Consider the following 26,619-nt stretch of genomic DNA (forward strand, 5'->3'; position numbering starts at 1 on the left):
GGTTTCTGTTCCTTAGTTCCCCATTCATCCATCAGTGGAAATAATCCTCTCTTAGTGCTGCTCCCACTCCTCACAATGCTGCTACTGCTCCCGACTCTGCAGGAAATGCTGGTCCCCACTCTGACCCCCAATCCATTTCCCCACCCCCTTGCTTGAGCCCCAATCCCCTGACCCCTAGCCCTCTTCTCTCCCCAACTCCTAATCCCCCATCCCCATTTCCCCAAGCCCCCATTCCCCAATCTCCCTCTTCTCCCCCCCCCGTCTCCTTCTCTTTCCCCTCACTCTGGAGTCTCCCCTCCCGCCCCGATTTCAGAGACCCTCCACGAATACCGACATCCCGATTCCTGACTCTCCAGCTTCCTCCAAACTGTACTCCACATGGTCGCGGCTCTCCGGGATAATATCACGGAGTTGGGGGGGGGGGGGGATGCACTGCAGCAGGAAATTTAAATCGTGGATCTCCCAGGCTGCTGGAGGCAGCGCTCAGAATAGGAATCCCCAATTCTAGGAAGCTCCCGGTCATTCTTGGAAGGTTGGGAATCCTAACATGAGACTCTGTGGGTCGGATGAAACTCCATATATTAATTATGTTACAAATGCTGATCCAGGCCTAGTATTACTGAGAGAATTAGTGGAGGTTTGTATTGTTTGGTATTTTGTGTCATGAGGAGGTGTAGGTAAAGTTCTGTAAACTACTATAATGTGCTGCATTGCCTATTGCTACTGCTTATCTGTTATTTTAGTAAACCTGTTTATAGCCTATACCACAATCTGATAGTGTTTATTCTACCTCTCTCCAAAGTCTAGAGATGACGAGAGGGTTTATGACATATCCAATAAGTTAAATACAGTAACAAGGATTAATATTCGACTTCTGGGCAATGCTGTAATACCAGATATCATTGTTAATAAAGCTACACTCTAGTTTGTAGGGCACAGAGGCTTGCTTATGGAAATGATCTATGATACCAAGCCTGAGAGAAATAAGTGAGTAAAACCCAAAATGTAAAACAAATACTTGTCTAATTCCTTACTTTGCTGTGTCTGATGCCTCTCTTAATTCTTCATCCAATCTGCAGGAGAAAAGTATGAATAATAATAATAATTAAAAAGAAAACAACAGTTTGAGACAATTGCAAAGCAAAACAATGTCATCTTTAACATGCTGCTAAGCCTGATGCTGAATGAAGTATTTTGAACTCTTTTACATTGTGACTACTGTTTCCAACTCAAAATGCTCTCAATAGTTTTCACCTGTCATTGTTTGACAATATTCAGTACATAGAAACAATCACAACTATACATGACAGCGAGCCAGTTTTTCAAACATCACATGCTTATTATAGAAAGCTGAAAGTGCAGCCGCCTTGTCAGATATTGTTAATATTCAGCATTCAGTAACCTGGCAAAGCGAAATTCTGGATTAAAGGAAAACCTTTTACTTAAAGAGACTCAAAAAGTAAATCTCAACAGTCCTGGCTCGATAAGGGGGAAAGACCAATACATATCTGATGTCAGCTGGGGTGGCAGTAGCGACTCCAAAATTGGCCTCAGTATCCCTGGGCTAGAGAAGGAAAAATGTCAGACAAAGTTCCCGCTCCTGATCAGTATTCAGTGACCCCTGTTGACCAGGTTTGGGTATGATGTCCCTATGGTGAAATAGCCTGCTGGCCCTCACTGTTTGGGCTTAAACATGAACAATGGCCACTTGGGCAAACCATCAGAGGTCAATACATATTTTACTTAATTTGTTCCTGGTTCAAATGCAGAGGTGATAGAAAGTATGTCTTGGCCAGTTCTTTCAAGGCCATCGAGGTATGGACTTGGGACTCTATGGGTCGGATGAAACCTCATGTATCAATTATGTTATCAATGTTGATCCAGGTCTAGTATTACTGAGAGAATTAGGATAGGCTTGAATTGTTTTTTTATTCTGTGTATGGAGGAGGTGTAGATAAAGTTCTGTAGAATACTATAATGTGCTGCATTGTCTATTGCTACTACTTATGTTATTTTTAATAAATCTGTTTCACCCGGCCCTTATCACCAAATCTCATCTTGGTCTGTCCTCCTACTCCTCTGGCACGTTCTCCTGCTTTAAGTACCTCATCTTGTTCCAACCCTCTTTCTTCTCCTTCAAAATCCTCATTCTCTACCGCCCACCCAAATACCAAGCCAAATTTCATACCGAGATATCCTCACTGCTTTCCTCCTTCAGCCTCTGCACAGAGTGATTTCTCATCCTCGGTGATTTTGACCTCCATCTCAACTCACCTTACCCTCTCTCCTCTGAGTTCACCGCTCTTCTATTCCCCCTTAACTTCTCCCACCCACGTTCATGGCCATCCCCTTGACCTTGCCATCTCACGTGACCCCTCTATTCCCATCATCTCAATCACAGACAAGGTCATCTCTGATCACTTCCTTGTATTTCTCACCACTCACAACCCCCTTGCCCTTCCAACTCCACTTCCTTCTGCATCTGCCCCGGAAAAAAATCTCCCCAAGTCACTTACAAAGGCACTTTCAAACTCCCAACTGTCTAACCTTTGCCGCCCATTCTGCACAACACTTCTGCAGTTACCGATCTGTTCAATCGCAGGCTCACCTCCACTTTTGTTGCCCTTGTCCCCAGTAACACCCTTATTCTCCCCCACCCTGGCTGTTCCCCTTAGTATGGCCCCCATCTTCGCTTCCTTAGGTCCAAGGGACGTAGACTTGAACGTTTATGGTGCACAATTGGTTCAGCCATTCATCGGCAGATCTGGCCAGACCACATGAAGCACATTGGGCCCTGCTCTCCCTTGCCAAAACTGCTTACTACTCCAGGATCATCCTGGAATGTGAAGATAACCCCATCTTCTTTTCTCCACTACCAACCGTCACCTTAAACCCCTCTCCCCAACCCCCTCCACCCTCACAGCCAACAAGTGTGAGGAGCTCATGGACATCTTTGTCAATAAGATTGAGATCATCCATTCAGCTGCATCTGCCTCATCCTTCCCTTCATCGAGCCCACCAAGCCAAGCTTCCATCAAGGTTCCCCCTGCCATAGACCTGAACTCTCATCTCTCTCGTTTCTCTCCTATCTCCGCTCATGCTCTCTCCAAGCTTATCTTGTCCAGGAGACCCACCTCCTGTTCTTTCGACCCTAATCCCACTAAACTGCTGACCACCCAACTTCACTTCCTGGCCCCCGTACTAGCCGATAATGTAAATGGTTCCCTCTCCTCAGCTACTATCCCACTCCCTTTCAAATCTGCCGTCATCAGCACTCTCCTGAAAAACCCTACCCTTGACCCCTCTGCCCTTGCAAACTGCTGGTCCATTCAAGTCCTTGAATGTGTTATCGCCTCCCAAATCCGTGCCCATCTTTATCGCAACTCCATGTTTGAACGTCTCCAATTTGGTTTCCGTCCCTGTCACAGCACTGAAACAGCTCTTATCAAAGTCACAAATGACATCTTCTGTGACTGTGGCCATGGTAAACTATCCCTCCTCCTCCTTCTTCACCTGTCTGCAGTCTTTAACACAATTGACCACTCCATCCTCCTCCAATGCCTCTCCTCCATTGTCCAGCTGAGTGGGACTACCCTGGTTCCACTCTTACCTATCCAGTCGTAGCCAAAGAATCACTTGCAACAGCTGTTTTTCCTGCCCCTGCACTGTTATCTCTGGAGTCCCCCAAGGATCTATCCTTGGCCCCCTCCTATTTCCCATCTACATGCTGCTCCTCGGTGACGTTATCCGAAGACACAAGGTCAGATGCCACATGTACGCTGATGATAACCCAGCTCTATTTCACACCACCTCTCTCAACCCCACCACTGCATCTGTGTTGTCAGACTGATTGTCCAACATTTAGTCTTGGATGAGCTGAAACTTCCTCCAATTAAACAATGGGAAGACAAAAGCCATTATCTTCGGCCTCGCCACAAATTCCATTCCCTAGCCACTGATTTCATTGCCCTCTCTAGCCACTGTCTCAGGCTGAACATCAGCGTTATATTTGACCCGAAGCTGAACTTCCGACTCCATATCCTCTATCCCAAAGACCACCTACTTCCATCTCCATAATATCGCCAGTCTACTCCCCTGCCTCAGCCAATCTGCAGCTGAAACCCTCATCCATGCTTTTTTCTTACCTCCGGGCTCAATTATTCCAATGCTGTCCTGGTTGGCCTCCCATCTTCTACTCTCCATAAATTTGAGCTCATCCAAAAATCTGCTGTCCGTATCCTAACTCGCACCAAGTTCACCCATCACCCCTGTGCTTACTGACTTACATGGGCTCCCGGTCTACCAATGCCTCAATTTTAAAATTCTCATCCTCATGTTCAAATTTCTCCATGGCCTCACTCCTCCCTATATCTGTAATCTCCTCCAGCCCTACAACTCTCCGAGATCTCTGCATTCCTCCAATTCCGGCCTCTTGTGCATCCCCTACTTCCTTCGTCCCACCATTGGCAGCGGTGCCTTCAGCCGCCTAGACTCTAAGCTCTGAAGTTCCTTCTCCAAACCTCTTCGCCTCTCCACCTCTCTCTCCTCCTTTAAGATACTGCTTAAAATCTACCTCTTTGACCAAGCGTTTGGTCACCTATAATAATGTTGTTTTCTTTGGGTCAGTGTCATTTGTTTCTGCTTACGCTCCTGTGAAGTGCTTTGGGATGTTTTACTATGTTAAAGGTGCTATATAAATGTAATTTGCTGTTGTCTGTCAGTGCCTATGAAGCTATGTTTCAGTATTACTCACACTTTAATGAGAGAAGAGATAAGGGGACAGGGGAAAGACAGAAGATCAGCACATTCAAGCAAATATAGCCACTGTTGAGATCACCCAACAGCAATAGGATTAGTTTTCTGCAAAAGGAGGGCAGTGCTACAGTTGCAACATGGCTTGAAATACTATCATTTACCTCATCCTTCTTTTTATACACTTTTCTTCTTCATACCTTATAGGAAATAAGTCATTAAACCAAAATTAGGAAATTAAAAAAGAAAACTCAGTCACAAAATAGAAATGCAGGCAGAAGAAATCACCTTCAGGACATCAGTGGAAAGGAATGACTGCATATTAAAAATCAACAAGAGGTGCTGGTTTGGACATTGGTAAGCAGATTTGAAAAGTGAAGTCATCACAGAACATCCTACTGGAGTATAATACAACCATTGTTTCAACACAGCGAAGTGCGCACTAATAATTGTTCTGTACTGCAGTTCTAGAAGAAATGTCTCGGCTTTACATCTGAAAATCCAAGCTCTCGATAACAAATGTTTATTTCAGTGCAAACTTCTATTGTATCTGATAGAGATTTTAAAAATGTGATACTTAAACAAGAAGCACTGGGGCTCAAATGGAAAGATTTTTATTTGCAAGGTGATTACCAACAGTGTCCACATTCAACAGTGAAATTAGATTTTATTAAGAGATCATGACTTTTTTAAAAAATTGTAATTATCATTATTGAGAAAATGATGTGAAGAGCCAAGGTCCACAGCGGTAGGGCTGCAGGTTGCATTCCTTGAAACAGGACTAGGAAATGTTGTGGACTGTGACACATTGTCAGAAATGTATCTTTCTAAAGTTATTTAAGGAGTTTTATATGTATTCTCTATACCTAACTCTCAAATTGTCAGGGAAAGAGTTGGCTGAAGTAGGTTTTGCCTTTACGAGAGATTTAGTTGGGGGGTTAGTGAGAGAATCCAGGTCTGAAGAGAAGGGATAAGCTCAACACAATCCTCCCGGCTCCTGAGAGATTTCTACCTTTCCTCTGCCCATCCCATCCCCTTCATCATTCTCTCTCTTCACTACCCCTTCTTGTTCCCCCTGTTCTGCTTCTATTCTCATTCTGGCTCTCCCTCTCCCCATCCCCAATCTACCCCTTTTCCCCCTCACTTCTCCTTTCCCTCATCTCTCCATACTCCCACCCTCCACGCCACTTATCATCCTTTTCCCTTCTCCATCTGGGTCCAATTAGCCTTCTAGCTCTAACCCTGCTTGACCGGAACACTGCATTTGGTGTAGACTCCCCCATCCCTTGTGTAATACCACGGCAGTCCCACTAGTTTCTCAACATTTGTTTCCTTGAAAAATGTTTTGACAGATCCTCAATTACGCTGTTCCCCAATTCCCTCTGTTTGGGAAGAAATAAATGATCCTTCTTGCTACAAAACCCTATATTTCCTTAAAAATTTAGTCTCAACCACAAGTACGACATGTTGTTTCAAATTATGATTTTCAGCTTCTCACCTGCAATCTCTTCCACCTTCACTACACCATCACAGTTATGCATTCTTATACTTCGGGATTTAAAATAAGACTTCAGGCTAGGCATTACTACCCTATATTCTGGTGCAAAAATGTAGAACTAACTTTTGGTAAGGTCAGGAGGTGGCTTAAAGGAGCCAATCCAAGCTCTATAACTAGTCAGCAATATATCATCATAGGGGAATCATAAAGGGAATGCTCAGTGTTATAATGGAAATATATATTTAAGAAACAATTTGCTACATAAGTTTTCATGACACCCAAAGCTGTATAAAATCAATGAAATGTTCCAGTAAACATTATGTCATTATAAATACTTCAGTGCATCAGATCCTACTGAAGTCTTTAGCCCAATTAAAAAATGGCAGGTCTAGATTTGTGTACCCCTGTTCTCTCAGCTATTTTCCCTTCTTTTTCCTTGTGAAGTTGAATCGTGGCACATGCCTTTTTTCTGGCTGAGAAAACAGTCTGGAGATCCATTCCCAGCCCTTGGCCAATACAGCACACAAACAACTCCAATGTGTCCTGTTCTTCAATTTTCATCCTCTCCCTGTGAGGAGATATTGTTCCACGTATCATTTCCTTCTGATAGTTCAGGAATGGTTACGGTAATATGGGAAATTCACCAGGTTCTAACATATATGAACCCATAATACTCTTGCAGGAATTCAACACTATTTATCATAAAATAATAGAAAATTTACAGCACAGAAGGAGGCCATTTGGCCCATCATGTTCGCGCCGGCCGAAAATGAGCCACCCAGCCTAATCCCACTTTCCAGCACTTGGTCTGTAGCCTTGTAAGTCATGGCACTTCAGGTGCACATCCAGGTACTTTTTAAATGAGTTGAGGGTTTCTGCCTCTATCACCCTTTCAGGCAGTGAGTTCCAGACCCCCACCACCCTCTGGGTGAAAAATACTTTCCTCAGCTCCCCTCTAATCCTTATACAAATCACTTTAAATCTATGCCCCTTGGTTATTGACCTCTCTACTAAGGGAAATAGGTCCTTCCTATCCACTCTATCTAGGCCCCTCAGAATTTTGTACACCTCAATTAAATCATCCCTCAGCCTCCTCTGTTCCAAAGAGAACAACCCCAGCCTATCCAATCTTTCCTCATAGCTAAAATTCTCCAGTCCTGGCAACTTCCTCATAAATCTCCTCTGTACCCTCTCTAGTGCAATTACATCCTTCCTGTAATGTGGTGACCAGAACTGTACACAGTACTCAAGCTGTGGCCTAACCAGTGTTTTATACAGTTCCAGCATAACTTCCCTGCTCTTATATTCTATGCCTCAGCTAATAAAGGAAAGTATTTCATATGCTTTTTTAATCACCTTATCTACCTGTCCTGCTACCTTTAGGGATATGCAGACATGCACTCCAAGGTCCCTCTGTTCCTCTGCACCTCTCAGTATCCTCCCATTTATTGTGTACTCCCTTGCCTTGTTTGCCCTCCCCAAATGCATTAACTTACACTTCTCTGGATTGAATTTCATTTGCCACTTTTCTGCCCATCTGACCAATCCATTGATATCTTCCTGCAGTCTACAGCTTTCCTCCTCACTATCAACCACACGGCCAATTTTTGTATCATCTGCAAACTTCTTAATCATGCCCCCTACATTTAAGTCCAAATCATTAATATATATCACAAAAAGCAAGGGATCTAATACTGAGCCCTGCGGAACCCCACTGGAAATAAACAGCCTATCAGTCACAAAAACACCCATCGACCATTACCCTTTGCTTCCTGCGCTGAGCCAATTTTGGATCCAACTTGCCACTCTCCCTTGGATCCCATGGGCTTGAACTTTTTTGACCAGTGTGCCATGTGGCATAAGCTTCCCTTTTCTGCCTTATCTTACCCTGTATGCTCCTTGACATCCAGGGGTCTCTAGATTTGGCAGCCCCACCCTTTTTCTCTGTGGGAACATGTTTACTCTGCACCCCTTGAATGCCTCCCACTGCTCTGACATTGATTTAACTTCAAGTAACTGTTTCCAGTCCACTTTCGCTAAATCACTTCTTTGCTTAGTAAAATTGGCCTTTCCCCAATTGAGAACTTTAATTCCTGTTCTATCTTTGTCCTTTTCCATAACTATGCTAAAACTAACTGAATTATGATCACCACCACCAAAATGCTCTCCGACTGATACTTGTTCCACCTGCCCAGCTTTGTTTCCTAAAACTAAATCCAGAACTGCCCACTCTCTTGTTGGGCTTGCTATGTACTGGCTAAAAAAGTTCTCCTGAATGCAATTTAAGAATTTTGCACCCTCTATACCCTTCATACTGTTTGTGTCCCAGTTACTATTAGGGTAGTTTATGTGTGCTCCCAGCAACTACTGAGTACATATTTTGAAGTTTAAATTTCACAAGTCACTTTAAAATAAACATGCCTTATTGAGAACTTGGAATTGCTCTTTAAGAAGATCATTTCATTTATAGAAATATTTACACAAGTTTAATTTAATGTCTCATGGTTTGAGTGATCTTTTGTAGCACTGGCTAAAAGAAAGAAACTATTCTAACTAAAATATACATGTGAAGATGTTTGCCAAGAAAAAAGATAGATCACTTAGAGACAGTACGCCAAACAGAAGATGGCCTGCACCGATCTTTCAAACGTTTTGCATGATAATGCCCCTCAAGCAAAACTCTCTGACTGAGTATATATGAGTCTTCCGTTGAAGGGGTTATACCTGAAATGTTAACTTGTCTTTTCTCCTTATAGATGCTGATGGACCTGCTGTGTATTTGCTTGCATTTTATGTGTTTACAACCCACTTACCTCTGCTTTGAACAGTTATGTGCCATGTGCTTTTTAAAAAAAACTTCAACTGCTAACCTAACTACCACTACGCTAAAACTGATGCAACTTCATTAGTTATTTGTGCTCGTACAACTGTTTCATTGGTTTTGGATTGCAGTCTATTATATAGTCAAAAGAGAATGCCTACTGGATTACACAATCCAGTGAAATATCCAAAACATCTATGTACAATCATGTGCTTGTCTAACTGCTTATTATAATCATTTGTAACTAATTAAGTGAAACAAATTGATCAAATTTAATCAATCATGGCAATTGACATTTATTTTAGCAGCAGTTAGTACTGCTGGCTAAATGATTCATACCTCAAGTCCCAGGCTGAATCCCATACTGCAGCTAATTAAGGTTTAAAGTAATTAAAGTCTAGTCGTATTTTTCATTTCAACATTTTCTTCTTTTTAATTTTAGTTTTCCATATTTGCAGCTTTTATTTTTTTATCGCTGTTCTAATTGCAGCAGGAGCCTATCATCACCTCAGTGTCATGTAACAGTGCAAGTGAACTGAATTAACACATATACGGTTGAAATGACAAGATTGCTGAAACATCCTGGTTAACAATTGAATTTTTACTGATGTTAATTTTGCTCCCTCAAACTGTTGGGCTTTGTTACTGCTCTAAAATAGTTCCACCAATATCTTCATAATTTACTTTCTGATTCAAGACACTACAGTGGCATACAGATTCCATCACCTCCTTCTACTGAGTTTTTGATCTCAGCTACACTATCATGTGCACGTACTGAACATAAAATACTTAGTGAAAATTTTTTAACATGCATATTGCAAGCAACTGGAATTGGTAATGTCTAAAATTCTCAGCTGGATGACTCTCGTAGCCTGGGATGGGCCATTAAGGGGAGATAACTAAAGTGGGGGGGGGGGGGTTATAGCCTATAAAGCAATAAAATATATTCCAAAACAGAACTAGAGAAAATAAAAGCAGAACGTTGAAAGATTTTAACCGAGGGCAAGGGGTACCAGTCAGTTGTACAGAATGAGCTTCTCAAGGATGCCTCTTTTTCAGAAAAAGGTTTTAATGGGTACATTACAAGCTTGCACATGTAATTTATTTTCTTGATGTCCTAATGCTTTGGAATACAATTCTTAATGTAAACTGCTTCTTAAAGCAGAGCTGTAATATAAATAGGATATCAAAGTAAGTTTCAGCACTAAAACCAGAGCATCGGGCTGGAGCCTCAGGTATTGACTTCATCCAACAGGATTAGCTGATTAGATCTGCATTTCCCAAATAGCAAGGCTGAAATGCCTTTGGAAAGTTTGATGACAGTTGGTGGTGAGGCAGTTCAGGAAAGCAAACCACTCTGCTAGCTGTAACAGGGCCTTAGTTGGAGGGAAAATCAAAAGCAGCATGGCAGAACACTAATCTGAGCTGCCTGACAGAGTACCTGGACAGAAGCTAAGCAACCTGAGCTGGGGAATAGGCTGCTAAAATGTGCTAGCATTTAGAAGTGCAGACAGGCATATGAAGGTAGATATCACCAGAAATATGATGAATTATTCAGATAGCTGTTTTAAATAAGTAAATTACAGGATTCAATCAGGTGCTTATTTCTTCCATTCAACAAGACTAATCTTTAGTAATCAATTACTAAAGTACACAAAGTAAATCAATCATTTACTTGATCTAGTTAGTAAATTAATTTGTTTTGTACTTGTCAAATGATTAAGGTTGCAAGTTTTACATGAGCCCAGAATTTGCTGTAGCCGGTCAATGAACAGCGCCTGGCGTTAGTTAGGCTTGCCCTTGCCCGTGTAATTTCCGTGAGGGGGGTTTGCTGGAAGTGCAAGATGGAAATGGAGCAGCGCCCTCTACAGGGCATCTGCAATCTGTATGAACAGGACAAGCAACTGTGTTTCTCCTTAACCAATCTGATTGAAGGATTGTTAAATGAACAGCGCAGAGTTTGAACAAGGAAGTGTAAGTTAGAGTGGTGAATTCAGTGTCAAATCAGGTACAGAGAGAGAAATGGAGAGGTAAAGAAAGATTGGATTAAGAGAGAAAGAAAAAGGAGACAAAAAAAAGTTAAGAAAAAAAATTAAATTTAAAAAAATCTAACAATGATTAAAACCTGAAGGAATGAGACTCCACATTTGTAATAGTTAATTTTCAGTATCAGATAGGTTGTTTGGCAGTAATTAACACTTATCACTCTATTAAAAAGGGAATTTAGACTGAAATGGACAAGCCGTAACTTTCTGTGGCGAGTTTAGTTGGTATCTCCAGCGCAAGTACAGGAACCTCATGCCGTTCAATGCATCTGAATGGTGAGTCAGACAGCGAGATGCCGTTTTCGCAAAGCTAACGACCGGAGCGGCGCATCTCGGACAGCAACTTCTGGATTGTCGTGTTTAACTGTGCATCTGCCGTTGCTTGAAGTTGCTCTGCAATTTGCGCATAAATAACCGTGAGCACTGTTAGTCTCACCGTTATTTTGACAGCAAATTCCAGGCCATGCAATATTGGCTCCCGGTCCGCCAACATTTCGATTTTAAAATTCTCATCCTTGTTTTCAAATCCCTCCATGGCTTCGCCCCAGCTTATCTCTGTAACCTCCTCCAGCCCTATAACCCTCCGAGGTCTCTGCGCTCCTCCAATTCTGGCCTCTTGCGCATCCCCAATATTAATCGCTCCACCAATGGCTCCCCACCTTCAGCTGCCTAAGCACTAAGCTCTGGAATTCTATCCCTAAACCTCTCCACCTCTCTCTCTCTTCCTTTAAGACGCTCCTTAAAACCTACCTCTTTGGTCACCTGTCCTAATATCTCCTTATGTGGCTCAGTATCAAATTTTGTTTGATAATGCTCCTGTGATGCACCTTGGGACATTTTACGATGTTAAAGGCATTATATAAATGCAAGTTGTTGTTGTTGAACACACTTTTATTGCACAGTCCTTAAAACTCCACAAAGTTGGAGAGGCAGAGGAGCTTGTGCCACCCACTAAAGCCCAGTGAATAAAAATAGAAAGTTGTGGTTTTATTGCTTGGAGTAAATACTCTGATCAGTTTCCAAAAGCAAAACTATTAAGGCGCTAAATTGGGCCGTGTAGCGCCCATTGTTTCGGCGCTACACGGCCTCTCCAACATCCAAGATGGTGTCTTGGATACGCACGCACATTTCCTGTGTGACGTGCGCCAGACATTATCTTGGTATAGGAGTTAGCGCAGGCGCAGATAATGAACGCTGGAATCATGTAACTGCACTGCATCCATGTACATGATGCTGTGCGCCTGACATTGACTTTGTCCCCCGTTGCCTTTTGAGTTTATATCTGGAGGGCCTCTTGCCCCCTCCCTGTGGATATAGGATGTCTCTCCTTCTGTCCACCTCTTGCACCCAAGGTCTCTAGTGCATCAGCAGAGAACCTTGGTACATGCACTCTCACAGGCCTGATACCAACTCAGATCGGCAGATTGGTGAGGTCTGGCGTGCAGATTGGAGAATGTGGGATTTAGTAGTGCGCAACCTTTATTCAATGTTTTAACATAACTCATCAGTGTGTAGACATAGGGATGGGACCTGCATCTGTGTTTTACATGTGCAATGTCTGATCTCCGTTCAGACTCCGTGCAGACAGTAGACTGTTATTTTCCGGAAAGAACAGGTACCAGCAACCTTTAAGAGATTTCTAAGAAACATCCTCCCTTTAAGAGAATGCACTCCCTCTGGTGGTGGAAAGTGCAAATTGCATTGATTCCACGCACAAGGCCTGGAAAGGAAGGCTGATTGCAGGTAAGTCCTCAGGTGAGTCGAAACTTGCGTCCTGCCTGCGTAGGGTCCATCGGGCACGGGGTACTAGCACATAGTGCTACCCCCGCCCGAAACGGACCCTTATCCAATTTTTTTTTCCCCCTTAATGTTTGAAAGGAACCTGTTGTTTTAACAGAAACAGTATTTTAGATACTGAAAGAGAAAAATACATAAAAGGCAGTCCTGTAGTCAAACTGCAAGAAGGAATCAGCATAGTCAAGATTATAGGGTAAAAATTACAGCTAAATTAGTAATCTTACATATTATATGTTTAAAGCAGCCATATCAAATTCTTCTTTTCACTATTTTAACAGAGGGTAATGGCTCCAATAAAATACCAGATAGAAGAATTTGATGATTGATTTAAACATTGATGTAAGATTTTTATACTTAGTTATTTTTACCCTTATATTATCAGACTATGATCATACTATCATTTCTGGAGGGAAAAAAGTGAGATAATGAGTGAAAACATCTGGAAAAAAGTGATATACTGAGTGAAAACATTTTCTACTAATAACTGTGCAGACTTTATTAACAGTTCACTGTTGAAATAATTAACATTTTAATTATTTTTCCTTTTTAAATATTTCCCAATTCCCTCATTATTTTTCTCCTGACACCACAAATTCTGATTAATAGGGCAGGCAGTAATTTGCTTTCTTACCTCTACCTATGCTGCTCAGAAACACATGACAAAGAATGGGGGTATTCTTATCCTTTAATTTTTTCCCTTCCCCTGGGACACTTCTGGTCTCTGCTCAATCTCTCCACAGACTGCCCTGGCTGAGATTGTGAACATGCCATGTACAGTCTGTAGGGGAGAATGCCTGCGATTAACACTGCACACAGCAAACCAGTGCATGAACAGACCATGACGCTGGAGCTGCTGGCAAATTGGTTCTTCACTGCCGTTTTTAAAAGTACACCTTTAGTAATGGAATGAACCCAATTAGTAATATAACTGTTCTGATGAAAGGTCATCAACCTGAAATGTTAACTGTTTCTTCTCCACAGATGCTGCCTGATTTATTTTGCTTTTGATTTAGTAATACAATTCCTCTGATTGTGACTCAACTATTCAACGGGAAGAGGAAGAAGATTTCCTCTGTGTGAAAGGTGTAGCAAAGTCATAAACATTTTCATTAAAAATAGGTTTATGATTTTGCTACATCCAGTGCACAAAATAAATCATTGCCCCCGTTGCCAATAATGCTCTCAGCATTTTATAATTCCTAAAGTCCAGACACAAAATGTGCACTTACTTAGGTAGCCTGGGCACCTTTTCCTGCTAACAGTGGATCCAAGATATCACTGTGCACTCATTGATCCTATCTCACATCATCGCTTAAGATACTAAGATACTGAGCTTATAGAGTTGGGCTTTAAATAAGTTAGTATTCCATGATTACATCGTTCACCTATAACAACAGGCAAACAGAAACTGCAGCAAATCAAGAAACTTAAATTTATTAGTTTAGCACTCTGGCCAGAGGAAACAGAAATGACAGAGGCATTCAAAAGTAATTAACTGGAGAGGAAAGTAAGTAATTCAGTGAAATGAATAGATTTACCACTGGGATTTGATCTTCCTGTAAATATAGTGGTTATGATTCAATACAGAGTAGCATACTTTTCAAGATTAATGAAGATAAAATATGAATAGTTCACCACAGGTATCATGGTATAGGACATATGGCAATGCATCTTAATTCTGTTCAAATTCACTTTTAAATTGATTTAGAAGTGTATACAAAAGAGATATGCTATGACATCACAAAGGTATTTATAATATACTTAAAAATATATAATTACCAAAGACTGTAAAGAGGAAGTAATGAATTTAATATCATTTTAAGGACTTCAGCACTAATGTTATTAAGTATGTACACATTAACTATCTGAATGTGAAATACAGTACTCACTTTCTTATAGTCTCTGGAATCTGAACATGTTGCATGGGAATCAGTTCCTCCAGCTCAGCCAGGCTATTGACATATCTTATCTTACTGCTGAACTTTGAACTGAAGAAAATAAGTATTAAAACAAATATTTTTATATCTTTCAAAGCAAAAAGACAAACACAATATTACTGAGCAATCTCTTCTCAAACATTTTCTAAAATAAGTTGACTTTTATTGCAAGTGGGTCAATGCCCCAAGTGTCCTGAATTGAGCATTTGTTCCATATCATTCTCCAAAATATTTTATGACCATCTGAGGAACTTTTCCCACCTTTCATTTTTTCCTATATTGATGTAAATTCAACTTAAAAATCTATACATTTAAAATACAAAACCTCAGGTTGTGCATATTTAGGGCACTTCCTGATAGGCTGCAGTTGGGCAGTTAGATCAGTTTTCTGGTCCGGACCAGTTATACCGGATGGATTGAAGCTTGGGCACATGCTTGCCGCTGTTTGTCCTCCTTAATTTATAACATCTCAGGACGAATTCTCTGCTTAAAGGACAAGACATAAATTCCACATCGGTGCGAACGTTTGATCTGACTGAAAATTCTGCTGCTATAATTACCAGTTATGATTTTACAAATTTTGTAAAACTCTTCTTGTTCATATAGGGGGCACTCCTGCTAGGAGGAGTTCAAAGGGCTGCATGGGTCCCATCAGTAATCCCATGCACTCTATTTACATGTCATTTAAATGGTTGGACTTTTTTCAGGCACTCCCTAATTTATGAAATGGAGGCATGCAGGAAAATTGATCACAACAGGAACTGGGCGCAATTCCGGCCTTTGGAAACAGCACCCAAATTTCCTGCATTTTGTGCTCCTAAATTAGCAATAGCGGGTCCATTGCCCCCAAGATCTTTAGTAAGATATATTTTATATATTTATCCACGAACACATGTACATACATTTCCCACGTTATTCTCCAAGAGCCAGGAAATTCCACCAGATGAAAAACTGAATGTTGGGCAGAATTTTTTTTTTATAGGGGGTCAATTGTTTGAGGTAAGCTCCCAGATGGCTTAGCGGGTGAAGACACTGACTAGAATAGCACTAAGCCACACAAACTAGAAAATCCCAAGTTTAATTCTAGTCCACAATGAATGACACTACAATTGTGACACTACAATTAGATTTTATGTCCTCAAGACAAGAAAAATCAGCCATGGTTCCTGCTCCAGTATCCCTTCTGGAAAGTGCATGTATGTGGGTGTGAGACGGTGCAGATGAAAACAGAATCAGATGAGGTGTTATAGACCTGTCTCGAAAGTCAGTTTCGGGAGAGGAGGGAATAAAACTGGAAGGAACACATTTCATGGTATCCTCAGCTGTACATACAGAGACCTATAAATACCTTCTGAAAATGCTAAGATCATCGTTAATTATAATCCATCAACATACAGATAATTCACAATGCATATATAATAATGTTCCCTGGTTCTCAGCATAACTACTTCATTCTTCATAGTACATTATTTGAATAAGTAAACATATCTATAAGGTTGGTTTTTGGATGAACAAGTGTATGATTTAAAACTGTGGCTAATCAGACCTTAAAAACGATGTTGAATATAAATATGACCGGGCACATTTAAAGCATATCATTATATGTTTGGAATGTTGAAGCAAAGACAGAGGACCCAATATTAGAGGGAGGCGGGTTGGCAGCGGGGGGAGGGGGGGTCGACTGGGCGCGTGGGTAACGTACGCGATCGCAGCCTAATTGAAGGTACTTATGCGCGCTTCCGGGTTTCCCGTTCCAGACCTGCGCAGTGGGCGCACTGCACACCCGCATCACAGGCTGTCAGCAGGAGGAGCCCTATTTAAAGGGGCAGTCCTCCAATGCTCCTGCAGCAAAGAACCATTTTTGGAGCATGGAGCAGGCCAGAGGCAAGGCTGCTCCAGGGTTCTTTGACTCCTCACTCCAGGTGCTGCTCGATGGGGTGAGGAGGAGGACTCCCTCTGCCACCAAGAAGGCCTGGCTGGAGGTGGCCGAGGAGGTCAGCAGCAGCGGCAATGTGTGCCGATCCTGGGTCCAGTGCAGGAAGCGATTTAATGACCTAACCAGGTCAGCCAAAGTGAGTACATTTACGCATTCTCCCACACTCCGTCTTCCACATCACCTCCACCACCACACAACTCCTTCTGCACTGCCACCACAACGCTCTCACATTACCCCTCACATCCACTCAATCATCATCCTCACCTTGTCTGCACTTACTCACCGCCCCAGTTCCCATTCGAACACTGCCACGCAACCCAATCCTCATACAATCTCATGGCTATGTCTCACACGCACCCTCCCATGCATCTCCCTCACACTCACCCCCACCCACACCAATGCATGCAGTGGATCACTATGCAACCGTCACTCAATAACGCCTCTGTGTTTTGCCTTGATAGGAGAAGAGATGTCAGAATGCCCGGGAGAGGGCAAGGACCGGAGGAGGCCCGCCACACCAGGTGGTCTTAACAGACGCGGAGCAGCAGGCATTGGAAGTAAGCCAGACGCTGGAGTGCCTGTCCATGGTGGACGCCGAGGCTGGCAGCGCACAAGCAGCTGGTGACAGAAATCTAACACTCAGCACTACAGGATAGCGAATGATCTTACCATCACTTGGCATCTGCAGCACCTCAACATCTGTCCACATGCTTAATATGCTTTCTGTTCTCTTGCAGGGCCATTTGTGAGTGCCGTGACTGCAGAGGACGATTCCTCAGAGGACCTGCCAGCCTCTGAGGGTCCATTGTCACATCTGAGCCTTGCATCCACCAGCGCAGATACACACACCTCGGTGGGTCCCCGTCCTCACTTGGTTGGGCTCGTACATGGTGAGTCACCACGCACGTGAGCATGAGCAGACCATGGTGGCAGGGGCAGCCGTGGAGAGTCCGCGTCAGTGGGAGCACTCTTCTCCAGGCTCTGCTCAGCTGGACCCAGATGATGAATCCTGGGGGCCAGCCATGAAAAGGAGAGTCATCGAGGGCCAGCAGCACATTGCTGAGGTACTGGAACAGTTGCCACGTGCACTCCCTACAATCGCGCAGAGGATGGAGGAGTCCAACTCCTGCATGAGTGGAATGGTGGCACAGATACAGGAGGGTATCTCCGAGATAGTGTCACAGGGACGTGAAGGCATCTCTGAGATAGTGTCGTGGGTACGAGCCCCCCCCCCCCCCCCGCCATGAATGCACCTGTTCGACCATCCTAAAATTGACTCCAGAGATGTTTGGATTGCTCGGATAGTATTTTATTGTAACATCCAGTAAAAGCTTTCAAATCCTCTGCAGCAGTTTCTTATATGTTGCATAATCTGACAATATAGAGGTCTGAAACTTCAGATTGATAAATATTTTTGTGTAATGGAAGCTGACAAAACAGAACTCTAACAACCTGCTCATGTAAAAGTGATGGGGTTTGCTACTAATATCTGGCATTTCTTAAAGTCCCAACCAAGTGACTTGATCTCATAAGAAAACATACTGAAGTTTCTTATAGGCTGAATTCATTCGTATCATTTTTACAGATAGTTGGTGGTGCTACTGAAAGGAAAGAGCCACCAAGGTAAAAATATTTTTTGTGGCCCTCCATTGCAGTACTTGTTTGTTATGAATGCTGAGTGTCTGGATGCTGCTTAGGGACTGCAGCCATATGATGATGTTTGGGCCTTGTTTAAATAAATTCTGTGGAACTTGAGTATTGTGATTGGCCAGCTGCATTAGGATGTGTGTTGGTTGCATCAGGAATGTAATAGGCCTCAAGTCTCCACGCCTGACAACACATATGTGGCTCTTCTGAAGGTCACAAAGGATTCTAAAGCAACCATTATGATGATGTTTGTATTATTCTCCACAGTGAACTGCACTGCAATCATTCTGGAATTCAAATCTTCATGCACACCAAAGAGGGACCCTTTAAGAACTGTCAGTTTCTGATTCTTGGCATACCTGAAATAATCCACTGCCTGGTGAATAACCTGTTCAAATGCATCTCTCGTGCCAGTTATGTGTTCATATAAAAAATAATTAACTGATGTTAGTGACAAAGATACTAGCTGTGCTTATGGTTACAATGAGTTGCAGACGTTAAAGGAGATGGTAACAGTTTTTGATCTGTGAGTAAGTCAGAGAGTCCAATAATATCTGCGGAGAGAAGGAAATAATTAAGTTAAACCAGGATCGTTCCACACCTCAACATCTTCATAGATAAAACACAACTGTCCATGTATTAAACAATAAATTAGATTCTAAATATTGTAAGTTTGCACTGCATTCATTTCGTTAACAAAAAAAGATGTTCCACAATAATATAACATACACACAAAGAATGACAATTAACTTACCAGAGGATGCCCAGGTAATTCCCATTCAAGATCCCCCACACCATGGAGGATTTTAAATTTGGACGACTTTCTCCTGTGGTTTCAATGTACTTTGAGTAAGTAAATCTCCTCCGTTTGCATTCTAGTGCACCTGTTGAATGCCACGTTTGACTTTCATACCAAATATCACTAAAACATTTATAGGTACCGTGTTACATATTTTTGGTGGCAGTGCTTAAGTGAATAATAATTTCCCAGGTCTCCTTTCTTGTGTTTGTATTTGGGAATTGTACCAGAAATTATTGACATTCTGGCCCAACATTTCTCTCGCCACAAAACTGAGCTCCCAATTCACGAAAATTAGTTTCCATACTGATTTAAAAGTCTCTACAATTATAACTGGACTGCTGAAAATCTCTGTTTCTTGTTTTTTATTGTCTCGAGGATGTACCTTTTGGCTCACTTTAATGTTTGCCATTATATAAATGAATATCCTAAGTCTCCATTGCTGTAATTTTTACCATTTTCACAGTAGGAAATTCAGTGGATAATCTAAGTAATTTCTTTCTCTAATAGAATAAAATTTACCAAAAAGGTCTTTCCATTGCAAATAATCCCACGTTGTTTTAGACTTTAATTTTGCTTCTGTAAAATTGTTTCCACAGTTTCATTTATAGTGCTGATAAAACCTGCCTGACCTTTAAGTAGATCCATAATGATGAATAAATGAAGATCCACACTATTTACACACCTCCTAGTGAACATTTAGACACCCAGCATTATTAGCCTAACTCTCTGAATATCATATAGCAGAACAGTAACACCTACCTAATGAAAGGCCGAGTGATAGCGAGGATCGTCCGGATAAACCACGATGGATGCACAATTATAAATGATTTCAAATTCTTCCTCAACCTACGTTGAAAAGAAATCTTAGTAACACTTCTTAATGACACATATACCTATTACTTTGTTTTTTTTCTCCAATTGCTAACATTCAGACAAATTGGCATTTTATTATCTGCTTAACTAATTTAAATAAGTTAAAATCACAATGTGGTAGATCTGACAGTTTTATTTCATTGGTTTAAAAAAAAACTTAGATGGATTGTGAATTCAGAAAATCACAGAAAATAATTTCCGTGAACAAGTCAGAAACTGATGACACCGCACCTTAAATTTGTATACTGCACTCAACTAGTAAACAGTAATGAATAGTAATGATCAGCAGTGTAATAAATTATTTTTCAGTTGCTATTTCTGACATTTAATGCTCGGTTACTATTCATATCATTGTGAAAGTTTCCAATAAAATAAGAGAAGCAACAACATTGGTCTTATTCAAAATAAATTAGATACCATGATGTGAGAGTTAGTGTATTGGAGAGATAAGCTTTTTAGGAGGTGGTGGGGGGGGGGGGGTAGGATGGTCTGTCCTCATCCCTGACTTTTGTAATCTTACTCAAGGAAATAGGCTGCTCTTAATCAGATTCCCTTTAGTTGATGATTACTGAGACCTAGATAAAAGAATACTTAAATAAATAATGCTGCACACTGATAGAGTGCTTCATCTAAGGATGATATATTCTCAGGTTCTGGCTCTGGTTTGGGTTCATAATTAAATTTCATCAACACATGAACAGTGATTAGCTTGTTCTACAGTGTACAACCGGATAGTCTGTCCTATAACCAATGGAGAGATTACTGCCCGAGAAAGGGAGATAACAAACTTGTGCCCATTATGTTGCTCAGACCATATCTCTGGCTCATCATGATCAGTCATATGAGTATCCACAGCACCACTCATCTGGTCTCCAGGTTGAAGTGATTGCATAAAAGTGAGAAGCACAACAGCTAATGTTAGCACCTATCATTTTCGATTGGGGCTTGAGTTTAAGTGTTCCGATTACATAATGTATGCTGAAATTAAACCCCTGAAGTACTTGTTGGTTGGCTGGGATGGGGGAAAGAGAGAGGGAGGGAAAGTGGGGTGGTGAAGAGTCTTACTGTGTTCTAGACAAGTTGACCGTAATGCAGACGATAAAGAATACTTGCCTTCTATCAATCATTTGATAGCACCTTTTCATCCAGCTAAGACCTGGCATTTTTCTTCGTGGAGTCGCTCCATTCAGATAAATAATCATGTAGTCCTCAGCTACCAAGAGCTCTAAAGTACTAATCACATACCTGTCCCCAAAAAAAAGGGTTTTATATTACAGAGCTTTACAAACCTGCATTCAGCCACTGCTTTCAGAGTTGCCAGATTGATTGAATTACTAACTATGAGATGCTAGGAGAACGCCAAGAAAAACACCAACATGTCAAAGAGGATTGAATTTAAATCTATAAAACTTGAGAATAACGAATGCATTTCAAAACTTCAGGACTCTTGCAAACTATATTAATAGATTTAATCAGTTAGCTGAGATTCAAAGACTAGTATGCCTCTTCTCACAAGATGTATTGGCCATCATAGCTCAGCAAGCCTCTGAGATGTTGAGGTTGTGGGGACTCTCTCCTGGGACCAGCCCCCCACTTCCTGCGCATCACTGACTTTGTAAGGAGCAGATAGAGGCTATGCCCCTTGCACAGCCCCATGAGGTAGAGGCTATGCCCCTTACACAGCCCCATAGGAAGTCCCAAAGTGCGCCCAGCATATGCGGGTCTCGGCCTATTCGCCAGCTCGTCTGCTGTATTCCTGCCAGAGCTACAATAAAAGTGTGCTAGAAAGGTTGAGGATTTTCAACCTCATTACATTTATTTAAGAGACTGAGCTAAAAGTATACATCTTTCAAATTAATTTAACAAGATTGCAAATTCGCTTAATATAACCATGCATTATATGATTGGGTACACTTTCTAGGAAATTAATTTAACACCCACATTTAGCCTTTATAGCCCTCAGATTTCTTTATTTTGAATGTGTTTTTATTTAGTTATTTTCTATTTCAGGATTGGAGAAGGACATTGTGACTGAAGGACTGATCATTAAATACATTGCAGCATTTCTCTTGTAATATTGATTCAATATCCCTCAACTCCAGTCTGAGAAATTACATCTCTATGCATTTTCATTTCCATTTATTATTGATCCTCCAGTATGACTGCCAAGCTGGTGAAAAATTGTGCAAAACCTGAGAAGTGTTTTGAGCAGTCAATGGTAATGGATTGAGACTGATGGAATTCACTCAATTAGAAGCACCAAAGAGAGATTTCCATCAATCTGACTCTGCAGGATTCCACCCAGTTTCCAGTAAAGACTGTGTTTAAAATAGTTTATGCTCCATTTTCCAAATCAGATTATCTTAAATTTAATTTTGTCTGCTTCACACATTATTTGTGTCTGTAAAATCAGCTGCCATTTGTTCCAACAAAATCAATTAATATGCTCATTAAAGAGAGGGTCATAAAATATTTTACAATGCATATGAAGGAATGATGATTTTTAAAAAAAATGTAGAACTGCTTAAAACAAAATAAATTATGTTTGATTCAATATAATTGGACTATTCAAATCAAATTTCATAGCAGGTATGGCATGTTTTATATGGACCTATTTGATCAGATCCATTCTACTATGATCAGAGTGGACATGCAATATGTTGATATACATGAAAATATTAAAATTAAACTTCAATCTTATTTACCAAATTAATAAAAATAAAGCCAAAGCAATAAATTATTTTGCATATTAGGCACAAACAATTATAGATAAAATTGTGTTGAAGAGGAATTTAAAATCATGCTTGGTTTAATATAATATTTTTGAAGATGGGCATCAATTACTCTGAGTTGTGTGATGATAATATTGAAATTATGTCACATTATCAGCTCTGTCTACTCTACAGAGTCAAATATTGGGTCAATATAGTTTGTAAATAAGTTTTTCTATCTCCTTACATCAGAAGCCAGACCACAATGATTTGGTTATTTAATTTCCAGCAAAAGTACAATCAAAGAATGATACAGCACAGAAGGAAGCTATTCGGCCCATCGTGCCTGTGCCAGCTCTTTGAAAGAGCTACGTAATTAGTCCCAGTCCCCTGCCCTTTCCCCATAGCCCTGCAAATTCTTTCCCTTCAAGTATTTATCCAACTACCTTTTGAAAGCTATTACTGAATCTGCTTCCACTACCCTTTCAGGCAGTGCATTCCAGATCATAACAACTTGCTGCGTACAAAAAAATTCTCATCTTGCCTCTGGTTCTTCTCCCAATCACCTTAAATCTGTGTCCTCTGGTTACCGATCCTTTTGCCACTGGAAACAATTTCACCTTATTTACTCTGTCAAAATCCTTCATGATTTTGAAAACCTCTATTAAATGTCCCCTTAACCTCTGCTCTAAGGAAAACAACTCCAGCTTCTCTAGTCTCTCCACGTAACTAAAGTCCCATGACCCTGGTACCATTCCCGCAAATTTCCTCTGCACCCTCTCCAAGGTCTTGACATCCTTCCTAAAGATACTTCAGATGGGGCCTAACCAATGATTTATAAAGGTTCAGCATAACTTCCTTGCTTTTGTACTCTATGCCTCTATTTATAAAGCCAAGGATCCCATGTGCTTTTTAAACAGCCTTCTCAACTTGTCTTGCCATTTTCAAAGATGTGTGTACGTACACTCCCAGGTCTCTATGTTCCTGCACCCCATTTAAAATTGTACCATTTGGTTTATTTTGCCTATCCTCATTCTTCCCACCAAAATGCATCACTTCACACTTCTCTGCATTAAATTCCATCTGCCATGTGATCTGCCCATTTCACCAGTCTGTCTATGTCCTCCTGAAGTCTGTTACTATCCTCCTCACTGTTACTACATTTCCAAATTTTGAAATTATGCCCTGTACATCTAAGTCCAGGTCATTAATATATATCAAAAGCAGCAGTGGTCCTAATACCAACTCCAGCCGTTCACCACTACTCTCTGCTTTCTGTCCCTTAGCCAATTTCGTATCCATGCTGCCACTGCCCCTTTAATCTCACAGGCTTCAATTTTGCTAACAAGTCCACAATGTGGTACCTTATCAAATGCCTTTTGAAAGTCCATATACACAACATCAACCGCGCTACCTTCATCAACCCTCTCCGTTACTTCATCAAAGAACTCAATCAAGTTAATTAAACACAATTTGCCTTTAACAAATCTGTGCTGGCTGTCATTTATTAACCCATATTTTTCCAAGTGACAATTGATTTTGTTTTGCATTATTGTCTCTAAAAGTTTCCCCACCACAGACGTTAGGCTAACTGGTCTGTAGTTGCCAGGTTTATCCCTCTCCCCTTTTGTGAACAGGGGTGTAACATTTGCAATCCTCCAGTCCTCTGATACTGCTCCCATATCTAAGGAGGATTGGAAGATTCAGGCCAAAGTCTCTACTATCTCCACCTTTACTTCCCTCAGGAACCTAGGATGCAGCCCATCTGGACCCGGTGACTTTTCTATTTTGAGTGCTGCCAACCTGTTAAGTACCTCCTCTTTATCTATTTTTATCCTACCCAATTTCTCTGCTAACTCCTCCTTTACTGTGACATTGGCAGCATCCATTTCTTTAGTGAAGATAGATGCAAAGTGCTCATTTAGTACCTCAGCCATGCCCTCTGCCTCCACAAGATGATCTCCTCTTTGGTCCCTAATTAGCCCCACTCTTCCTTTGACTACCCTTATAATATTTGCATGTTTATAAAAGATTACTGGGCTCCCTTTTACGTTACCCACTAATCTATTCTCATGCACTCTCTTTGCCCCTCTTAATTCCTTTTTCAATCCTCCTCTGTACTTTCTGTTTTCAGCTTGGTTTTTTATTGTGTTTTGAGCCTGACATTTATCATAAGCCTCTTTTTTTCTGTTTCATTTTAATCTCTCTATCTTTAGTCATCCAGGGAGCTTTAGCTTTGGATGCCCTTCCTTTCCCCCTCGTGGGAATGTATTTAGTCTGTACCTGAGTTATCTCCTCTTTGAAGGCCTCCCATTGTTCATTTACTGTTTTACCTGCCAATCTTTGATTCCAATCCACCTGAACCAAATCCTAAAATTAGCCATCCTCCAGTTGAGTATTTTCACATTTGATTGTTCCTTGTCCTTTTCAATAGCTACTCTAAACCTAATGATAGTGAATATTGTGATATTGTCGTGGCGATAACAGAGACCTGGCTCAGAAAAGGACAGGATTGGGTACTATTGATTAAGGAGAATATTGCAGTACTGGAGAGAGAGGATGTCCTGGAGGGGTCAAGGACAGAATCTATTTGGTTAGAGTTAAGAAGTAAAAGAGGTGCCATTGCACCACTGGATGTATTCTATAGGCCACCAACTAGTGGGAAGGATATAGAGGAGCAAATTTGCAGGGAAATTACAGAGAGGTGCAAAAGCCATAGAGTAATGATAACTGGGGATAACTAGATAACTATCCTAATATAGACTGAGATAACAATAATAATAAGGGGCAAAGAGGGGGAGGAATTTTTGAAATGTGTTCAGGATAACTTTCTTAACCAGCATGTTTCCAGTCCAAAGAAGAAGGAGGCACTGCTGGACTTGGTTCTAGGGAATGAGGCGGGCCAAGTGGAGCAAATGTCATTGGGGGAGCATGTAGGGAGCAGCGATCGTAATATCATGAGGTTTAGAATAGCTATGGAAAAGGACATGGACCACTCTAAAGTAAAAATACCCAATTGGAGGAGAGCCAATTTCAATGGGATGAGAACATCTGGCCCGGGTAAATTGGAACCAAAGATTGGCAGGCAAAACTGTAATTGAACGGTGGGCGGGCTTTAAAGGGGAGATGATTCAGTTACAGTCTAGGCACATTCAAACAAGGCAGAAAGGTAGGGCAACTAAAGCCAGAGCTCCCTGGATGAGAAAAGAGATAGTAAGATAAAAAGGGGTATATGACAGATGTCAGGTTAATAACACAAGCAAGAACCAGACAGAATATATAAAGTGCAGAGGGGAAGTGAAAAAGGAAATAAGAGGGGCAAAGAGAGAATATGAGAAAAGACTAGCGGCCAACATAAAAGGGAATCCAAAAGTCTTCTACAGACATGTAAACAGTAAATGGGTAGTAAGGGGAGGGGTGGGGTCGATTAGGGACCATAAAAGAGATCTACTCATGGAGGTAAAGGAGATGGCCGAGGTACTAAATGAGTACTTTGTGCCTGTCTTTACCAAGGAAGATGATGCTACCAGAGTCTCAGTAAAGGAAGATATAGTTGATAGAAAGGAGGTACTAGAAAGGCTAGCTGCACTTAAGGTCACCCAGTCCGGATGGGATGCATCCCAGATTGCTGAGGGAAGTAAGGGTGGAAATTGCAGAGGTACTGGCCATAATCTTCCAAACATCCATAGATACCTGGGTGATGCCAGAGTACTGGAGAATTGCAAATGTTACACCTGTGTTCAAAAAAGGGTGTAAGGATAAACCCAGCAACTACAGGCCAGTCAGTTTAACCTCAGTGG

At 41.3% G+C, this 26,619-nt stretch overlaps 1 protein-coding gene across 5 annotated transcripts in view; it reads right to left on the minus strand.

Moving 5' to 3' along the window:
- The window catches only part of LOC137321007 (protein prune homolog 2-like), a 132,951-nt gene that overhangs the window by 12,383 nt on the left and 93,949 nt on the right, over positions 1-26,619 (minus strand). For 2 of the 5 annotated variants that reach the window (XM_067983102.1, XM_067983099.1), the window contains exons 7-11: positions 21,222-21,353; positions 19,995-20,081; positions 14,803-14,901; positions 4,917-4,952; positions 1,035-1,073 (exon numbers count right to left, since the gene is read on the minus strand). In XM_067983102.1, coding sequence (XP_067839203.1) covers positions 1,035-1,073; positions 4,917-4,952; positions 14,803-14,901; positions 19,995-20,081; positions 21,222-21,353 — 393 coding nt within the window. Of the gene's footprint in view, positions 1-1,034; positions 1,074-4,916; positions 4,953-14,802; positions 14,902-18,824; positions 18,988-19,994; positions 20,082-21,221; positions 21,354-26,619 lie in introns of those variants that run through there. The other 3 variants (XM_067983103.1, XM_067983100.1, XM_067983104.1) reach the window with 2 other exon arrangements.

This window comes from Heptranchias perlo, chromosome 4, assembly GCF_035084215.1.
Source record: "Heptranchias perlo isolate sHepPer1 chromosome 4, sHepPer1.hap1, whole genome shotgun sequence".
NCBI classification, from domain to species: Eukaryota; Metazoa; Chordata; class Chondrichthyes; order Hexanchiformes; family Hexanchidae; genus Heptranchias; species Heptranchias perlo.